General features: G+C 36.7%; 1 protein-coding gene across 1 annotated transcript in view; it reads left to right on the plus strand.

The window, feature by feature from the left end:
* Positions 1-17,571, plus strand: part of LOC103798286 (neurabin-1-like) — a 41,510-nt gene that overhangs the window by 6,259 nt on the left and 17,680 nt on the right. The window contains 11 exon segments of the mRNA XM_009070539.1: positions 6,991-7,123; positions 7,515-7,635; positions 8,149-8,253; positions 8,429-8,549; positions 9,006-9,155; positions 10,884-10,937; positions 12,967-13,196; positions 15,132-15,228; positions 15,313-15,502; positions 16,289-16,440; positions 17,255-17,571. The exon segment at positions 17,255-17,571 is cut by the window's right edge and continues 5 nt beyond it. Coding sequence (XP_009068787.1) covers positions 6,991-7,123; positions 7,515-7,635; positions 8,149-8,253; positions 8,429-8,549; positions 9,006-9,155; positions 10,884-10,937; positions 12,967-13,196; positions 15,132-15,228; positions 15,313-15,502; positions 16,289-16,440; positions 17,255-17,571 — 1,670 coding nt within the window.

A 17,571-nucleotide genomic window follows, 5' to 3' on the forward strand; every position in this document is an offset into this window, starting at 1 on the left:
GTTAAAGACTTGGATATTAGCTGGAGGAAGAAGGTTCATATTTTTCCATGTGTGAGGTATTTTTATTTTGCATGGGTTTGTGTTTTGGTTTATTTTTTGAGAAAAGAGAATCTTTAAACTCCTGTTGAAATTTCAGTCTTCATAAAAGTTAAATGTTTATTAAGCCTCAATGCATTTAATTCTGTGTATAGACTTACCTGGGTTAGAAAGTTCTGTGTCCAATATTTTTGATGCCCTTGTGGTCCTTGTTGTTTTGATTCTATGACTGTTGTTTAGCTCACCAGAAAGAGGCTCTTTCAACTCAAGCTCTTTGGCTTTTGGGTTTTTTTTATCATATGTCTTGTGTTTTGATTTTTAGAAAATACTTGATCTGCAAGTTTTACAATGGTATATTGATCTGGCATTCCAAGAGTCTTTGGATCAGAGTCCAGTGCCAGGACATGGACTGTAGAGCAGAAATCTAAACTGGAACAGAAAAAGCAAAGAAATAATTTTTTTTATAGCCTGGCTCACTGCTGGAGCAGCTCGACTCTTTAGAGTAATATCTCTGTGTATTTCTAACTGAATTATTCCATGGATGCAGTTAGATAGCATACTAGCTGACCTGTTTGAAGTATTTGATTATGTTATAAAACTATAGAAAAGTAAGAGAATGTTGAGGTTATGGAGGTCAGGTAAGGTTATCACCTGCCTCACTCCTTCTTCAGTCCATCCAGTTTCTAACTTCCTACCAGTTTCACCTGGATTTGATAGGGAGGAGAGAGAGGTTTTTAAAGCTGTTTCTAAAGGTTTGGAGAAAATTAGCACTTGTGTCAGAGTTGCAGATTCATACCCTCACTGATGGCAGGGCTGCAGGTCTAATTTAAGTTACTTGTTGGTTTTGACTTAATGTTAGCTGATCACTATGTATGCCCAGCCTGTGCTGTGTTTTCCTCTAAAATTAGCTGTGGGGAACAGGAGGGAGGAAGGGAGATGAATAGGAGGCACTTGAGGGTTTCATGGGACATATAGTAAGAAGAAACACTGAGGAGGTGATGAAAGTCAGCAAAGATAAGCACATTTATAAAACACAAATTCATTAGCTCAACACTTTAGATGCTGGAGGAGACAGTGTCTTTTGTGTGATGATTACTGAGAATACATAACCTAAAGTGGTAAAGAATGAACAGGCAGTAGCCAAAACTTGCTTGTAGTTTACCTTTGGAGAGATGGAAAAGTAATTTATTCCTTTCCATATAATTCTAACGTAAAAGAGAAGGTGAACACTAAGAGGGACATCAGTAAAAAGATGTGTGCCTCTGTTGTCTGAGTACATATTTTGTAGTCTTGAGATCATGAAGGTGCAGTGTTGCAGCATTTTTTACAGGGTTCTTGTCTTGTAATTGAGTAGTGAAGTATTAGTGCAAATGGCAAGTTCTTCAGATTTATTTCTCAATCAGTTTCCTCCATCATCTTTGTGATTTGGCATAGTGAGGTGACCTTCCTTTTCAGACCTTGAATATTGATCATTACTAATGACAGTTGAGTTGATCTGGTATGGCAGGGCTTTTTTGTTGTTGTTTCTTCTTACAGTCTTTAGAAAACAGATGGACTATTTGTGTGTTCATTGTTATTCTTTTGAAGTTCCCCATACCAATTTGCTTGCTAAATTTGGTCAGGTCAAGATTTTTGTTTTGGTGAATACTAAATAAATACACTTATCTAATTCTTTGGGATTACCATGTGGAAACTGGTGATAGCAAGATACCTGTGAAGCATATGAATGTTCATAGTTGAATCACTCCCTTTATATACGAAGTCAGGAGCCAAGATTTGTTTGGTGTGGCCCCCTTTATATGTGGTACTGCGAGTAGTTTTTGCCTCTTCTAGTCATATGCAATTTATTTTGGAGTCTTTCAGTCTCTTTGCCAGTCAAAGAGCAATGTCACCTCAACTTGAGGTGGTGGAGGAGTACAACCAGGTCACAACAGAGCTGCCCTGATGGAGAACATGGATCTTTTCTCAGCTTCTTCCCTGAATGTCTGAAATGAAATAAAATCAATGCTCTGAATCTGAATGGATCCTTTTCTCTCTCTTCAATATTTCTTTCACTGGGATTTAAAAATTAAATACCTGAAAGTGAAAAGGTATTTCTCCTTCTCAAGTAGGCAGCGTAACATGACTGAAATAGATACCATATTGTTTGTCTTGCTCTCTAGATGGTTCTGGTGATTTTGATCCTGTAATGAAATAAAGAACTAGAGAATAAATTTTACTAGTTTTGTTGAGAATTAAGTAGGGAATAATGAGACTGTAAAAAAAAAAAACAAACTAGGTTTATTTATGATAAAATTGTATGAAATTGTACTGTAGATCTGAAGCAAGGTTGCAACTCATGTCTTTATGTAAGCCAACTTGGTTGGGGTTTTGGATTGAGTCATACAGAGCTTCAAGATCAAAGCTGTGCGTGCTGCCTGCCTGTCCACCTGCTTGGTGACAGAAAATGCTACCTCGAGTGCAATGACGTATAATATTAACCTGATTAGCAGTTACCAGCCATTCTGAAAACTTTTGGAAGATGAGTAAAGGTGTGAGTGTTAAAAAAATTAAATTAGGCAAGTTATTTCTGCTTGCTGATTCTGTGATGTAGCGTGAATTGACTTTAACCAGGTATAATCACTTTTCACTTATTATATAAAAAATAGTGGTAATAAAATACTAGCTGTGTAGCTTTTGGAAATAAAGGGAATAGATGGAAGAATGGGCAGCAGTAACGAGATGTCTGCTTGAACTGAAGAAGGAGATTGTAAGAGTAAACTCTGAAGTGTACATTATACTTCAGTCCTACTTCAGTGCTACTGTTTCAAATGATTATTCATGTTTACCCAGGCACTTCCAACTTCACCAGGCATCACAAAGGCCATCAGTTTGGAAAGGTGAAGCTGTTCACTGTTAGATAATTTTCCCTGAGCTGTAACTTGTGTTTTGAATGTTTGACTTTATTGAACGTCAGTAAATTTGCATGTTCACAGTAAAAATTGTGTTTCAGGAGCAACGTGAACCAAGGGCTGGAGTCGTGGCTAGGTGTGGAGTCCAGGCAGGGGTGTCAGTAACACTCCAGCTCCTTGCTCAGCTGTCCTGTGTTACTAACTGCCTGTGCAGGTGTTGTGAGGCTTTTCTAGCAAATATGTGGTGGTAACACATGAGAATTTTAAGCGATGTTGATATGGTTTTCATTCCAATGAGTGGGAAGCCCTTCTGGTCATTTTCTGAGTTCTTCATCTTATTGTGTAATTACTTTTGTGATGTTCTGCTCTTGATCAGGCACAAACAGATCTATCTACTAGATATTAATCTGGGAGTGGAGATTCTTGGACTGTGTTTTGTTACTCTGTAGCAGTTTCATGTAAGCACGTGGAAAATTAGTGTTTGCCCTCGAACGAAATTAATATTCCTCTAAAACTAACATGGTATGTAAGTAGACCTTTTTATGTGCTGTGAAGAGTTTGAAGTGAGTGAGGTCATTGTTTTGGGGGGATAATGCAATTTTCTGTGATAGCATAAGATGATACAAGGGAGACTTTTAGTTCTGTGCAGTTACAGGAGCTGAACAGTAGGATTTTATTGAAGGTAGGCTGTGTTGACCTTATTGATACTAGCATCTTCATAGAAGGTGCAAAACCAAGTTTTGCATTCAGAAAGTGATTCATTTTCTTGCTGTGAAGAATGCAGCTTGTTCTGTATCTTAACAATTTTATTAAAATAATTCTTAAAAATTTAGGCCTCTATCAGAACTTTTTTTAAATTCAAATTAAATTTATTAATTCTGAAGGAAAAAGGTCTTAAGTATAAAAAGAATTTTTTTCAGATAGCAGATTTTTTTTCTTTTTTTTGCCTGGCAGAATCCAATAGTTATTAATGTTAGGGTAAACTTCTGGATATATAACAAGCTATAGTAGAAGGCTGGTAAAATTCACATGATTTCCACAGTAAAATTCATCTGTTTTCTCCTATGTTGAGACAATAACTTATGTTTGGTAAAGTGTATCTTTTAAAAATATCACTTGCACACTAATAATTTTACGATCTCTGGCTAGCAGTAGCTTCTGAATAGTAAGATTAGAATTTCTTTTGTCTGTAATGCATTTGATTCAATGACTAAACCCTGCCAGACACAGTGCAGGGATGAGCGTGTTTAGCTTTCTCATCAGTCTTCTAAACCATGAACTTATATTATTTATTATCCACGTTTTAACTGTGTTTAGATGTTGCTTTTGCTACTTAGCAAGAACAACTTGCTGATCAATTCTGTGTTTTCAGTATTAGTATCAACAGTTTTACTGTTTCTGTCTCACAAAAGATGAATACCATGTTAAGATTCCACATGTACACAATAAAAACTTCTGTCTTTTGCCCTTGACTCTTTGGTCAGAGTTTTTGTGGTGCGCTTTTGCTTTTCTTTCTGTCATTGCAGTGTTTGCGCATCTGGTTAGAAGTTTTGCTTTTCCTCTGTTCTTAGTAAATCAATGTTTTCTTCAAAATTATTTTTCTGGAGTTTGGGGGGTTTGGAGGTTGTCTTTACTGCTTTGAAATGGGGCTATCATCCTAATTGCAAAGTTACAGTTTTTGGAGTATTACCTAAATGCTCTCACACATTTGTCATCTGGCACATTAAGAGAAAAGTAGGAATTGTTAGTGGATTACTCAGAACTGGTTTCAGATAGGTTTTTCTTAAAAAGTTACTATGCATAGTTGTAGACTCCATTTGCATAGATATGTTTGTGCTGTTAATTACTGGAATCTAAGGGACCACTAGTTTTAAAATCTATTATCGACTCCTGGCAGATGACCAATTCCTGTGATCAGTTTCGTATCAAAATGAGCAAATTTCATGAGACTCTCAAGTACAATTCTATTACTTTTAAGTTGGAAAAAGATTAAATAATTTTGAGACGTTCCAGAGATCTTTTTATGCTGGTGGCCTAGGACTTGCAGCTTGTATAATGCTGGTGTTACGGTGCAGCTTTGCTTCCCCCAAATTACCAGCATTTTAGAAATGGTTGTGTAAGGAAGTAGTTATCCCTTAGGTAATGTAATTCTTCAATACATAGTGGCTACTTGCATCATCCACTTTGAGTTAGACCACTGAGTTATAAAAATACCAGGAAAATACAGTTGTCTCTGTCTCCAAATTGAACTACTGCCATTCTCCACATTTTGCTCATTCAGCCATTTGATAGTTAGTGATCCTTAACATTTTAGTCATACTATTAATACTAGACTATATGTATACTAGCTTATAAGCAAATTTGAAATGTTTTTCACTCCCTGGTATTTGATTTTTCTTGAGAATTCAAGTATTCTCATTAACAAAGTTATAATTTGTCCACTCATGAACTTCCTTTTTGTTATTAGTTTAAAATTAATCTTATTATAACTTGACTATGCTTTAAGGGAGATTTCTCTTTCTATTGGGATGGAAAGGAACCAAAGTAGATTGGTTTTGTTCCAGCAGGAGAATAATGCTTCATGAAATGCTTCTGCTTTGTATTCTATTTAATGAGGAGGATGACTAATTTAAAGAACTTGGCCACCTTTTTTTCTGATGGTGCTAGAATAAGGATACTTGAGATCATTTGGGTGGTTTTCTTTGCCTATTTTGCAGGTGTTTATTCTGTAGAGTTCATGGAAGACGTACTATAAGTGTGACCGTTGGTGTCTGTATGATAGTCAGAAGGAGTTTGTTTATGAACCTTTATGCAAGACCTAGAACCCTCCTGAAAAGTTGTTCTTCTATTTTTTTTTTGGGGGGTGGGAGTGTGGAAACATAACATTTCTGAGTGTGGGTTTCTTCTTTCCCTTTCAGCAAAGTGGATCTAAGCTTACTAACCTGACCAGCTATGTGGCCATGTCATGTTTCTGGAGTAGGTGTTTTGCAGGGTTTGGGAGGAGTTTGTGGCACTGACCTCCAGCCATAGTCTGAAGGTGAAGGAGTAAACTCCCCATGAGAAATACTGTGTTTTATGAGTTGCTTTTGGGTCATCTGTTTCAATGACCCTTTTTTTGTGTCTGGGGCTACTGCCATGCTGAGCTAACACCATACACTGATCAATGTAAATTCATGGGGAAGACATTCATTACAGTTAATTCTGTCTTATTTACATGATTGAAGTTACCTGGCTAGGTGGTCTTAGTGGGAAAATACAGAAGTTGCAAAAACTTAGTAGGCTAGTGTAAATGAACTGCGTGTCAGCTCTGCATGTTCTTGGTCAGGGAGATGGCTGCTGCAGCTGCAAGCCCTAACTGGTTTCTGTCTTACAGTGATGTTGAATAAAGTACTCGGTGCCTGCAAAGCTTTTAGCAGATAAACCTTGTTTTTTCAAATAAATGGGGGTCATATATTATTTTTCCTTTTTATTTTCTAACTCATAAAATTAAATACAATTGATGAACTTGCTGATATGCAAAATTAACCCTGTTACATGTAGCTCGTTCTTCCTTTCTAGATTTGTCTTAATTTGTGTTGTTTGTTTATCTTGTATTTTTAACAATTCAGAAATTCAGCTGGAGTGATTACTAAAAATAGTAATGTATGTAGCAAGGCATTTCCTTTTCCTGGGAAACTGCGTGATTCCCTTGCAAAATCAGAAAACTACATCTGTTTGAAGCACTGCAATTGGCAGATGGTGTGGGGGGAGGGAAGAGAGGAAGGATTTGGGGGAATGTAGCCCTAAAAAAAAAGTCACACTGTATCAAAGAGGAGATGACTGATTTCTTTTAACTATTTGGTGCATTTACAACACAGAAAGTGTTTAAGGACTTGTTGTGAAACTTCTAAAATGTTACTTCTGTGCAAGCTGGAAACTGACAGCAGCAGTATGTATTAAATTGATGGTTGTTTAGAAAATGAGATCTCTAAAAATACCACTTTAATTTCCTTACTGATTTGCCTTTCAATTCATGAAGTTTAAAAGGAAAACACTAAAAAAAGATTTCTGTTACCTCTCTTAGGTTTTCAGTACTTACTCAAATGAAGACTATGATAGACGTAATGAAGAAGTTGACCCTGTGGCAGCCTCAGCTGAGTATGAACTTGAGAAAAGGGTGGAAAAAATGGAAGTGTTTCCTGTGGAAATCGAAAAAGGTACAATCAAACCTTGAACATTTGCAAGAGATACTAGGTGAAGGAAAGATAAAACCATTTAAAACTGTTTATTCCCTGAATTTAGGTCTTGTAATTCTTCGACTGTGTCTAGGCTTTTGTTTGTAGCTCTTTCTGTTGAATTTTGTGCACATTAACTGGGCAGGCCTTTACTGGGTGCAGATTGTCATCCTGAATTGAAGTTAGGAAGGCTACAGGACAAAAAGGCTTTAAGTAGCATCTAGATGTAAAATATGTTGTCTTTTTTTCTTTTTTTTTAGTGATTTTTTGTATATTTTGTGTGAAAGGACTTGGAATGCTTTGAAACAACTCAGTAGTACTAATTGTTACATCTTGTGTCATGCAGCTAATGTTAGGTTTTTGAATCCTTTAGGTGACAGGGGTCTGGGCATCAGTATCATTGGAATGGGAGTTGGTGCTGATCAGGGACTGGAAAAACTAGGTATTTTTGTAAAAACAATAACAGATGGTGGAGCTGCTCAGAGGGATGGACGGTGAGTTTTTCATTGAGTTGATTATGCTTTTTACAAACTCCTAACTGAGCCCAGTTGTTCTCACTGGATGTGCTGAATACTGTGAATAAAAGTACAAACAGTGAATGCAGCTGAGTGAATTTTACATGCCTGCTTTGTTATTTTTTAAACAAAACAGGGGGGTTATTTATTATAGGACAGTTTTGCAAAGTAATTATAGATCTGCTTACAGCATATATGAGAAAAGCTTAGAATGTGCCCATGTGTAAAAATAGCACAAAATGATGTTGACACCTCAGGACACCAATCACTCTGTAAAGAGTATTAAAAATATCAAAGCAAAAACTGTAAATTTTAACTGGTGATCTGCATAGTAATGGAGGATCAGGAGAGAGTTTTTAAGCAATGAATTTCAATAGTCTCAGAATTTCTTATAAATACTAGTGAGTTTTAAGTGATAGTTGTCATGTAAAAAATACTTCAAGCCAAAATGTTATTGCTTAACTGACAGCTAAGGAATTATTTATTTTGCAGAATTCAAGTTAATGATCAGATTGTTGAGGCTGATGGCATCAGTCTAGTGGGAGTTACTCAGTTGTTCGCAGCCACTGTATTAAAAAACACCAGAGGCACAGTGAGGTATGTATGTTTTCTATGAAATAATGCCATTCTTTCTGTCATTTTTCATCATGCAGAATACAGAACCATAATATGAAAGTTTTACAAAGATGTGGAAGGCAACAATACGGCAAACTAATTTCTTATGCACGTATTAAGATTTTTTGCTGCAAGATAATTTATTTTTCTCCTGCAGGTTTCTGATTGGGAGAGAGAAGCCAGGGGCTGAGAGTGAAGTAGCTCGTCTCATCAGTGAGACCTTAGAGCAAGAGAGGTGTCTGTATGAGGAGCACTATGTTCATGATGACACAGAGCAGGTAAAACATCATACTTAGATATTTTTGAAAGTAGGTGATTACCACTACATGCAATAACTTCCGCAAATGGAATAAATGTTGGTTTGAATCAAATTGAAGCAAAAAAGGATAGCAACTTGTTGAAAACAGAAAGTACAACCTTCATACGTTACTATTATCAAGGCATGTGATTATTACTTTATCAATAATCCAAAGTATATTTTTAAGTATCAGCTGTGTGTGATTGTTTTGTGCATATTTCACGTAGCTCTCCTGTGTGGAACTTTGGTGAAGGTGTTTGCAAGTCATCTTTAACACTCCTCAGAGGTATAAGAAACTAAAAAGTAATAGTAGCTAGTCAATAAATGTTTTGCAGCTGTCTGTAATCCTTGATTGTGTACTTTGGTTGTTGCTGCTACCATAATACAAAAGTGTGTGTGTGTATTATAGAATATCATGCTTCTCTTATTTTGTCAGGATGATGACTATGATGATGATGATGATGAGGATACCTATGAGTCACATTTACATGGAAAATCTGTAGAAGTTTTTGATCTTCCTGAAAATGAAGACATTGGTTTACCACTGGATGTGGATTCAGCACAGTCTCTTCTTAAGTTTAAAGAGGTGTTGTAGCAGTTTCTTAAATATTCTGTGTGATGGACTGGAGAGCATCTGAACCTTGTAGGATGTGTATATAATCTCTTTCTATGTCTCCCTCATTGTGGTTTTGGGTTTGTTTTCTCACATCACTGATAAATCTCTCTGGCAAATGTCCATTGAAGTCTAGGTCTTCTGTAATTTTTTATCCCTATTTCCCCTATGGATATTTATATTAAATGGTCTTTTGATTTAAATTTTAAGAAAAGTCCTTGGAAACAGGCACTAGAACCCTGCTCCACCTCCATCCTTCTGTCTGAACATTACGTTACATGGACAGGGTGCTTCTCTTAGCTCTTGTGTGGTCCATTGGCCTTTGCATGTACTTGCTTCATCGTAGAATGGCTTCAGCTGCAGAGGAGAGCATGGCAGGGACAAGAATGCCCATTCTGAATGGTCTTGAGTGTTGTTGTGAGATGTCTTTCCAGAAGACAAGAAGTACATCTCCAACCCCTTGTTGCAGTTCCTGCAGTCTTCGGGGAAATCTCTGCCTATGTAAAAGCACTTGAATCTGTAGATAGGCTTGGAGAGTGTTTTTATGGTGTATTTTTGAAATCAGTGAATTTGTAAACCCGCTAGGGTTCCAGGCTGAATCCCAGCTTGATTGGAAATAGTATGGTTCCCTTTTCCCAAGGATTTTATCAAGGAGCGTATTTGCTTTATTCAGGGCCGTGGGCTTTAGTCAGGCATTTGAGTGGTACAGTCTCTGGTGCTGAGGGTTCTGGGCTGCTTTGGTAGATTTAAGTGCCTGTCACTTTCACTCTGTGAGGAGAAAAATACACTGCAGAGGAACTGTTTCATGAGATGCCATTTGTTGCTACATCAGCTTATTTTTGTGAAGGATTTGTATTTTGCAGATCTCATTAAGTCTGTTCTCTTGATAACACTGATGGTATTGGGGAAGTAGAAATTTCAGACTTGATCTCTAGAGAAGATTTACGATTTTTCTAGGTTAGAAGCATAGCAGCAGGCTACAGCATCTTTTCATACCTGCTGTATTTACTTGGGATACAATTATATTCTCTTCTAAAATCATTACTGTGCTGTTACTAAAATAATCTAAATTAAGAATAGTCATGGATTCACTAGTTTTGTGTTTGGTGCACTGTGCCTTGCCAAAAAAAGACCCAAAAAACCCCAGGGTTACAGATGGAAAGCAACATACAAGAAATACTACTTGTCAAAAACAATCTTCACATTTGGCTTAGGTATAGCCTTTATCCATTTCTAATAATCCTGTGATGACTTGTGATGTAAAAGTACATGGCTTAATTTGAAAACAAAGCCAGCACATATATTTGCAAGTACTGATTGTAAAAACATTTAGTGCTGTTAAATTTTCACTTGATTCTGTATACCAGTTGTCATCATAAGTGCATTGGTGCCTTTTCATTCTCCTGGCACATTGAAAGGTTATTTTAATCTCCTTTTAATTTCTCAATTTATAGACAACAATATGGGATTTTTAACAATAGATGGTTGGGTATTGATTACAGTGGAACTTTCTTTGGTTTTGAATTATTTTTTCTTTTAAATAAAAGCTCATGATTATTTCTGTAATTGGCAAATAATTAAGTTGACTTTATGCCCCTATTAAATGGTTTGAGGAAAAAGGGAATCATGGACAAATACTTAAAACTTGTATTTCAAATGTAGTTTTGTGTGTGCTCATACAATTTTTTTCATTTGTTTCAGCTACAATTAAAACATGCAGTAGCAATAGCTGAAGTGAATCAACTGAAGGAGAAAGTAAGTTTTCAAAGACTCCTATTTGGTGGTGGAGTTTTTTTGTTGGGTGGTTTGTTTCGGGGATGTTTTTTATTTTTGCGACTACCAATTTTACTAGGAATAGGCTGAATACAGAAGGCAGAAATCCATTTAGGCCTCGGGTGCTGTGTACTCTGTCATGGTAGACTGGCATTTCTAAGCTGAAGAGCTATGCTCAAATTAAATGAAAAAAAAAACCAAAACAAAAGCCACACAAAACAAACAACAAAAAAAAATCCCAGACCCCAAATGCCATTTTTAAACAAATGCTTCAGTATTACTGTTTAGAGTAACTGACTACAGTGGAGTATGGTGTGAGACAAACTCCTGAACAAATAGGAGAACAGTATCAGTGGATTGAACTTATTTTATTTGAGTATAGATTTGGAACTTGCAGACAATTGTTTGTGGTTGTCTTTCTGTTGCCAGAAAGTTGTTTCTGTTACACTCCTTGCCCTCTTTGTGTGTGGATGGGCAGCACTGGGTTCCGTGTGCTGAGAGATTGCATGTGAACTGTTTGCCTGTCTTGTACACTCTGATTGTTACTGTTCATTTTCTTACTGCATTGCTCCCTCTGAGTAAATTGTTCTTATCTCAACCTGTGATCTTTACCTTTTGTGCCTCCCAATTCCCTCCATCCTGGGCAGGGGGAGGGGATGGGAGAATGAGTGAGTGAGCAGAGCACAATCTGGGGGACTCCAGTGGGAACACTAAATTGGGGAATACCACTTCTCAACCAGGGCAGTTACCCTGTTTCCCCTCTTTCCCCCCTCAAGTCTCTGACCTGCTCTGGGTGGAGAGGTTTTTTCCCCAGCTTTTTTTTGTGTGAGGATTGGTTCAATGCTTCTGCTTACTCTGAAAAAGTTTCTTGTTCTTTTTGCTGCTTTTTTCACTGATGCAAATTCATGCATGGCCTTTCTCTGGAAATATTCATTGTGGGCAAGCAGCTTCTTTTATTCCATTGCCCTTCTGAGTTGCCTTGCTCAGAAATGTGTACCCTAGGCCAAGTTGCAACATGTTGCTGGGAGCAGGTAGCAAGTGGAGAGGGCATAGTACTTCAGATTGCAATAATTTTCAATATCAGTATCTGTTGGGGTTTTTTGTGCACTCTGAAATTGTTGAGAGCTCCAAGTGTAGAAAGGCAAGGCAGACAAAACATCCTTGTGATATGATAGCTCCCATATTGACTTCTGACAGTGTTCTTCCTCCTTGCAGTGTTGTTGAGATTTGGTGCAACTGCATTGCCAAAAAGCTGTTAAAAATGTTAGTGTTAGTACAACTTATAGCCACGTTCTTAATTGAAGAAATTATTGGTCCTTTCAGCATCAGGTGATCTTAACTGGCTTCAAAAACAGTGATTTTCTCAGTGTAAATGGTGTCCCCAAAGGAGTCATGGACTAACTAAGCACTATCTTGATTGCTCACTCTTCCAGGGCCTGGAGAGCCTCACATGTTAACATTCCTTTGTATAATGTGGCTGCTGTCAAGCTGAAGGGGTTTATTGAGGAAATGTTTGGTGGTTTTGTACATTAGCTCAAGGAAACAAATCGTGTATATGTCATCATTTATTAGGAAGACCAGTGCCATATAAAATACCAGGGAAAATCAACTGGTCTCATTGGTAACAAAGTAATAGGACAGGGAGCTTGTCTTGTACAGGTTAATATTTTTGTCTCTAGTTGACTTTGAGGGTATTCAAAATAGGTCTCTCCAGAGGTACTAAAATGTGGTAAGATCTTTACAATATAAGCTAACAAGGCCTTGCTCATTTTATCTCTTTAGAAAGAAGCAATACCAGTGAAGAAGTAGCAAAAGACTTGAGTTTCAGTTCAAAACTTAGTTGGATTGGAGTTAAAAGAGTTGATGTGATTTCTTTTAAAGTTGTCTTGTTTTAATATTCCTGATAAATGCATAATTGTTATTAGCTATTCTCTACTTCAATGTATATGAACAAATGGGTTTTATTTCGTCTTTTAGTTTAGATTAATTCCTTAAGTATTAATCTTTTCAGTTAAAAATTTTTGAAGCAGAAAAAAATGAATGGAAATTTAATCAAGCCCAACTGCAGCAAAACTTGGACGAAAGCAAAGAGAAAATTAAAAAGTTGGAGACCTACTGGTTAGAGGCACAAAATTTATGCAAGACAGTAAATGAGCATCTTAAAGACACTCAAGAACAATATGATGCCCTTGAAAAGAAGTACAACAAGGCCAAGAAATTGCTTAAAGATTACCAACAAAAGTAAGTACCCCAAAATACCAGGACTCTTCATTGTGTGTTTTGTACATTATGGGAAAAGCTGTTGGCAATACCTAGAGATGGGGTTTGTAGGGTTTGCTTAACACACTTTGTTTTCATTTATCAAGGTTCAGGGAAGCAGTGGGGTACCCGTGCTGAATTCTTCTATACCTTAAATCACCAACTTCTGGAAACGTTTTTGTCCAAAGATTTTGCTGCTGATTTGATTCTTAGCTTAGGAAAAATGATTTAGTATTTCAATAATATTTTTTGTAACAACTTATTTGAGAAGCTGTAATGTATCTATACTTTTAAAAGGACTACGTGAAATTTGACATGAGGCGTTTTGCAATACCTTTTGCTGTTTGGGAAAAACCCTTAGCTTTAGCTGACTTATATGTTCCAGATAGAGTAGGCATCAATGGATGTTTTATAGGAGCCATATGCATGTGATAGGACAAGGGGTAACAAGTTCAAGTTGAAGGAGGGGAAATTTAGATTAGATATCAGGAAGAAGTTTTTTTTCTGTGAGGGTGGTGAGACACTGGCACAGGTTGCCCAGGGAAGCAGTGGCTGCCTCAACCCTGGTGTTCAAAGCCAGGCTGGATGAGGCCTTGGGCAACTTGGTCTGGTGGGAGGTGTTCCTGCCCATGGCAGGGGGTTGGAACTGAATGATCTGTAAGGTCCATTCCGGCCCCTAAAATTCTGTGGTTCTGTGATACGATTTTATGATTTAGTCTGAGTTAGGAGTGATATCTTGTATGGGGAGTAAAAGGAATTATGAGAAAAATTGAGAGTTTGGGATATGTATCTAGTCCATTAAAATGGCAGCATAAGGACAGTGTCTTCAATCTGTTAACAGGTTTGGTTTCTTTAGTGGAAGTAATATTGCTTATTAGATAACCTGCGTAAGACTCAAACGCTGTTGTCATGCAGCTGTGTCTAATTGTTCTGCCTTCTTTCCTCTTAGCTAAACAAGAACTAAGTGCAAAATATTTCTAGATGTGTCTTGATAATACAGAACACAACTGTTGCTTTTGGTAGTTACTGTAAGCATATAATTCTGTTGTCCCCAATTTCTCCAATTGCTACTTATTTTTAAAGCTAGTCTCTATTTGTTCTGTAGTCTGCATCCAGAAATGTTGCTTTTCACAGTACATTTCTTGTGCTGTTTGAGCTCTTTCAAGGTCTCCTTTCCCCTCTCCTTCCAAGCCGATCCACATGGAAGTCCAAAAGTATGTTAAGATGACTGCTAACATGCTAATTTCCATTTTCTCACTGTTTAGCAAATTCCCATTACTCATTGGACTGTCCCTGAAGCTTTTGCATCTTTTGCAGATGTTTTATGCTAATTTTCTGGGTTTGTGTGTTGTTCATCTGACACAGCCCAAAGCAGCTTTTATTTTTGTTTCCTTCCTGTAGTCATTGTTTGTTTTTGCAAACCCAGCCTTTGCAGTTTGTGTAGGATGAACCAAGCAGAAACTTTGAAATGCAATTTATTTTCCTACAAAGAATTTTACCATAACTTTTGGAAGGAAAATACTGTGTCTGCATGTATCTTTGCAAAAGAGAGTAAGATGTAATGACTGGAGTTGTGTGTGTATTGCAGGCTTAAATGTATGTGTAACTTGACACTTATAAAAGTAGAGAGATGATTGTAACTTTGGAGAAAAAGTGTTGCTGCATGTTCTCTTTCTGCCCAGAGTAAATGAGATGTGTGTGTTTTCTTCTGAAGACAGCAGAAGCATACAAATGCATAGGCCATTTTGTGACAGTACAAGATGAGTGAATCAGTTATACCTTACAAACTCATTTTTGTTGCCATTTACTAATTGAATGTTTTTTAGTAAATGTAGCTGTGCCTGTTTTTATTTTGCATATTTCTCTGTGTTTCTGTATGTTACTGTTTCATAGATCTGTGTATATTTCTTTCACCAGAGAAATAGAATTTATGAAGAAAGAAGAAGATCATTCAAGGTTACTTGAAGAGAGAAACCAGAAACATGCAGAAGAGCTGAAAATATATCAGGAAAAAGTAAAGCAATATTATATTTTGAAATAAATTAATTTCTGCAGTCTTGGAGAGTTCTATCTCACTTCTGAATTTTAATTCTTGCAGATTTCAGAGCTTGAAAATAAAGTACAAGTATATCAGAAAATGCCTTATATGTTTGAAGGTGACAGTTTATTGGAAGATGCCTGTCAGAGTCCAGGCCAATCTAATGAACAGTCAAAGATAAAAGAAGAAAATGAAAAAGAAACCAAATCAACAGAAGAAAGAATAAATTCTTTAGATATGTTAATTTCTGGTAAGTAGGCTGTCAGATTTTTTTTTATTTGCACAAAAATTAGGAGGACTTATACGTGTAGTGGTTTTTTATTGTTAAGTGCTTGCTATTTAATTCTGAGTAAATGTTTGACCTGAGCCAGAGTACATAGTTGTGTTTAGGTTTCCCCAAGACTTTCAGTATTTTAGTAATGAGTTCCTTAAATGTTGTGGGAAAGAGGAGAGAGATGGAGAGACAACCATTTTAGTGGTTCCTCAGATTGTTAGTGAAACCAATGTGAGATTAAAACACTGATACGTCATTTTAAGTCTGTAGTTGCTGTGATTTCAGCAAAACCTTCTGATTTTTTTTTTTTATTTGTCTTGTAATTTTATGCCCAGAGTCTTACAAAATCTCAGATGGAGGTTCAAGTGAGAATCATATTTTTAAAATATTTGATACTTATGTACTTTGTAAAGAGTTTCTGTCTTAAAGAATGAGGATAAGAAAGCACATTTTGGGCACAAATTTTCATCTATTAGAGAAGAAAACTCAGTTTTCAAGCCATAATGCAATTATGTTCTCATGGATTTTATTATTTTTTAACTGAAGAAGTTGGGTAGAAGTGTATTTCAAATTAATTAGAAATTGCTGTCACAATGTGATTATAATAGTGTAGTATAATATAAGCAGTATTTTCATATAGCAACAGTTAACAGAGTAATTCTGATTCAAATTTGGGATATTTTTCTGGACAGTGGGCTGGTGAAGATGCCTATCAGTTTTTGTTTGGTTTTTTTTTTCTAAAGAAGTGCATATTTGTTGCAGATTTTGATGCTTGTGTTGGGGATACTCCCAGATTAGACACTAGTGCCCACAAAGCCAAAGCTCAGCTTGCTTTGAAAGTAAAGCGCCAGCCACCTTCTCGATCAAAGCTGAAAGAATCTCTTGGGGCTGGACAGCAGACTGCAAATCTACAGGTACTGATATTGGTAGATAATCATGCCTTCAGGAACCCAAATGTATGTTCAGTTTTATCTGTTTGCAATTTTAAGTGTTGTCCATGCTTCGTTCAGACTGTGCCAAAGCATCGTATTGTTTGTGCTGTATCAAGTGAAAAACCCTTTTTGGGTTCATACCATGTATGTGAACTCTGGCATGATATTTTTGTGGCACAGTTAATTTGAAGTTATCAAAGATCTATGCAAGCTTATTGCATTCCAATTCTGCTTACTGAAAGATTTTGATACAGTGATATGTTGTGAAATATACTCCTCTATGTTATTATTCGTTCATCTGAAACAAGTTAGGTACCAAATTTCTTCAGAAACTAAACACTTCTGAAATGGTTCATTATTCCATAAGTCATCATTTAAGTTCACAAGAAGTGTATCTGTAAAATATTCTAGCATGTTGCTGGAAAACAGTTGAAGAATTGAGCTGTATATAGTCAGTATGTGAGAGAGCCTGTCATAGAACAAGAATGCTGAACTAATTCAGTTAGACTGAGAAGTGGTTGCATTGAATTGGAATGGCCAAGGTGTACCAGAACATTTCTGACTTGGCTAGAAGATGATGATTTGAAATGTACAGAAAGATCTGTATAGGATTGGGTAACAGAGAGCCTATACAATCAGCTTCATGCAGTTTAGATGATATCCACGAGTAAGTTCAGAAAATTTTCTGAACTGAGGAAGTTTGTATAGCATAGCTTATCCTTCCATCCTGGTCAAAGATCAGACAGTAAATTAGTATGTCATGTTTGTCATAAAATGACTTTTTTATTTGTTGAAGGATGAGGATTCAGAAGAAACTGTTCTCAGAGAACCTTCCACTATATACCTAACCAAGACCTTAGAAACAAGTGAAAAATTACCCTCACATCTGGATGACGCAGAGAGAAAGATAGAAAAGCCTGAAAAAAGAGAAAGCACAGAAAGTCCTCTTGAGTCAAGTCCTTCTGCTTCCACACACTCCTCTCCAGTGTACAAACCAAACAACGAGAATAGCGCAACCACCACTCGTTCACCTCCTCCTGAAGAGATGACTCCAAATTCTCCTCAAGGATATCTCAAGAATGTTAAGCAAAGAGAATCAAAAGGGAAAGGGAA

This window comes from Acanthisitta chloris, unplaced genomic scaffold, assembly GCF_000695815.1.
Source record: "Acanthisitta chloris isolate BGI_N310 unplaced genomic scaffold, ASM69581v1 scaffold14372, whole genome shotgun sequence".
NCBI classification, from domain to species: domain Eukaryota; kingdom Metazoa; phylum Chordata; class Aves; order Passeriformes; family Acanthisittidae; genus Acanthisitta; species Acanthisitta chloris.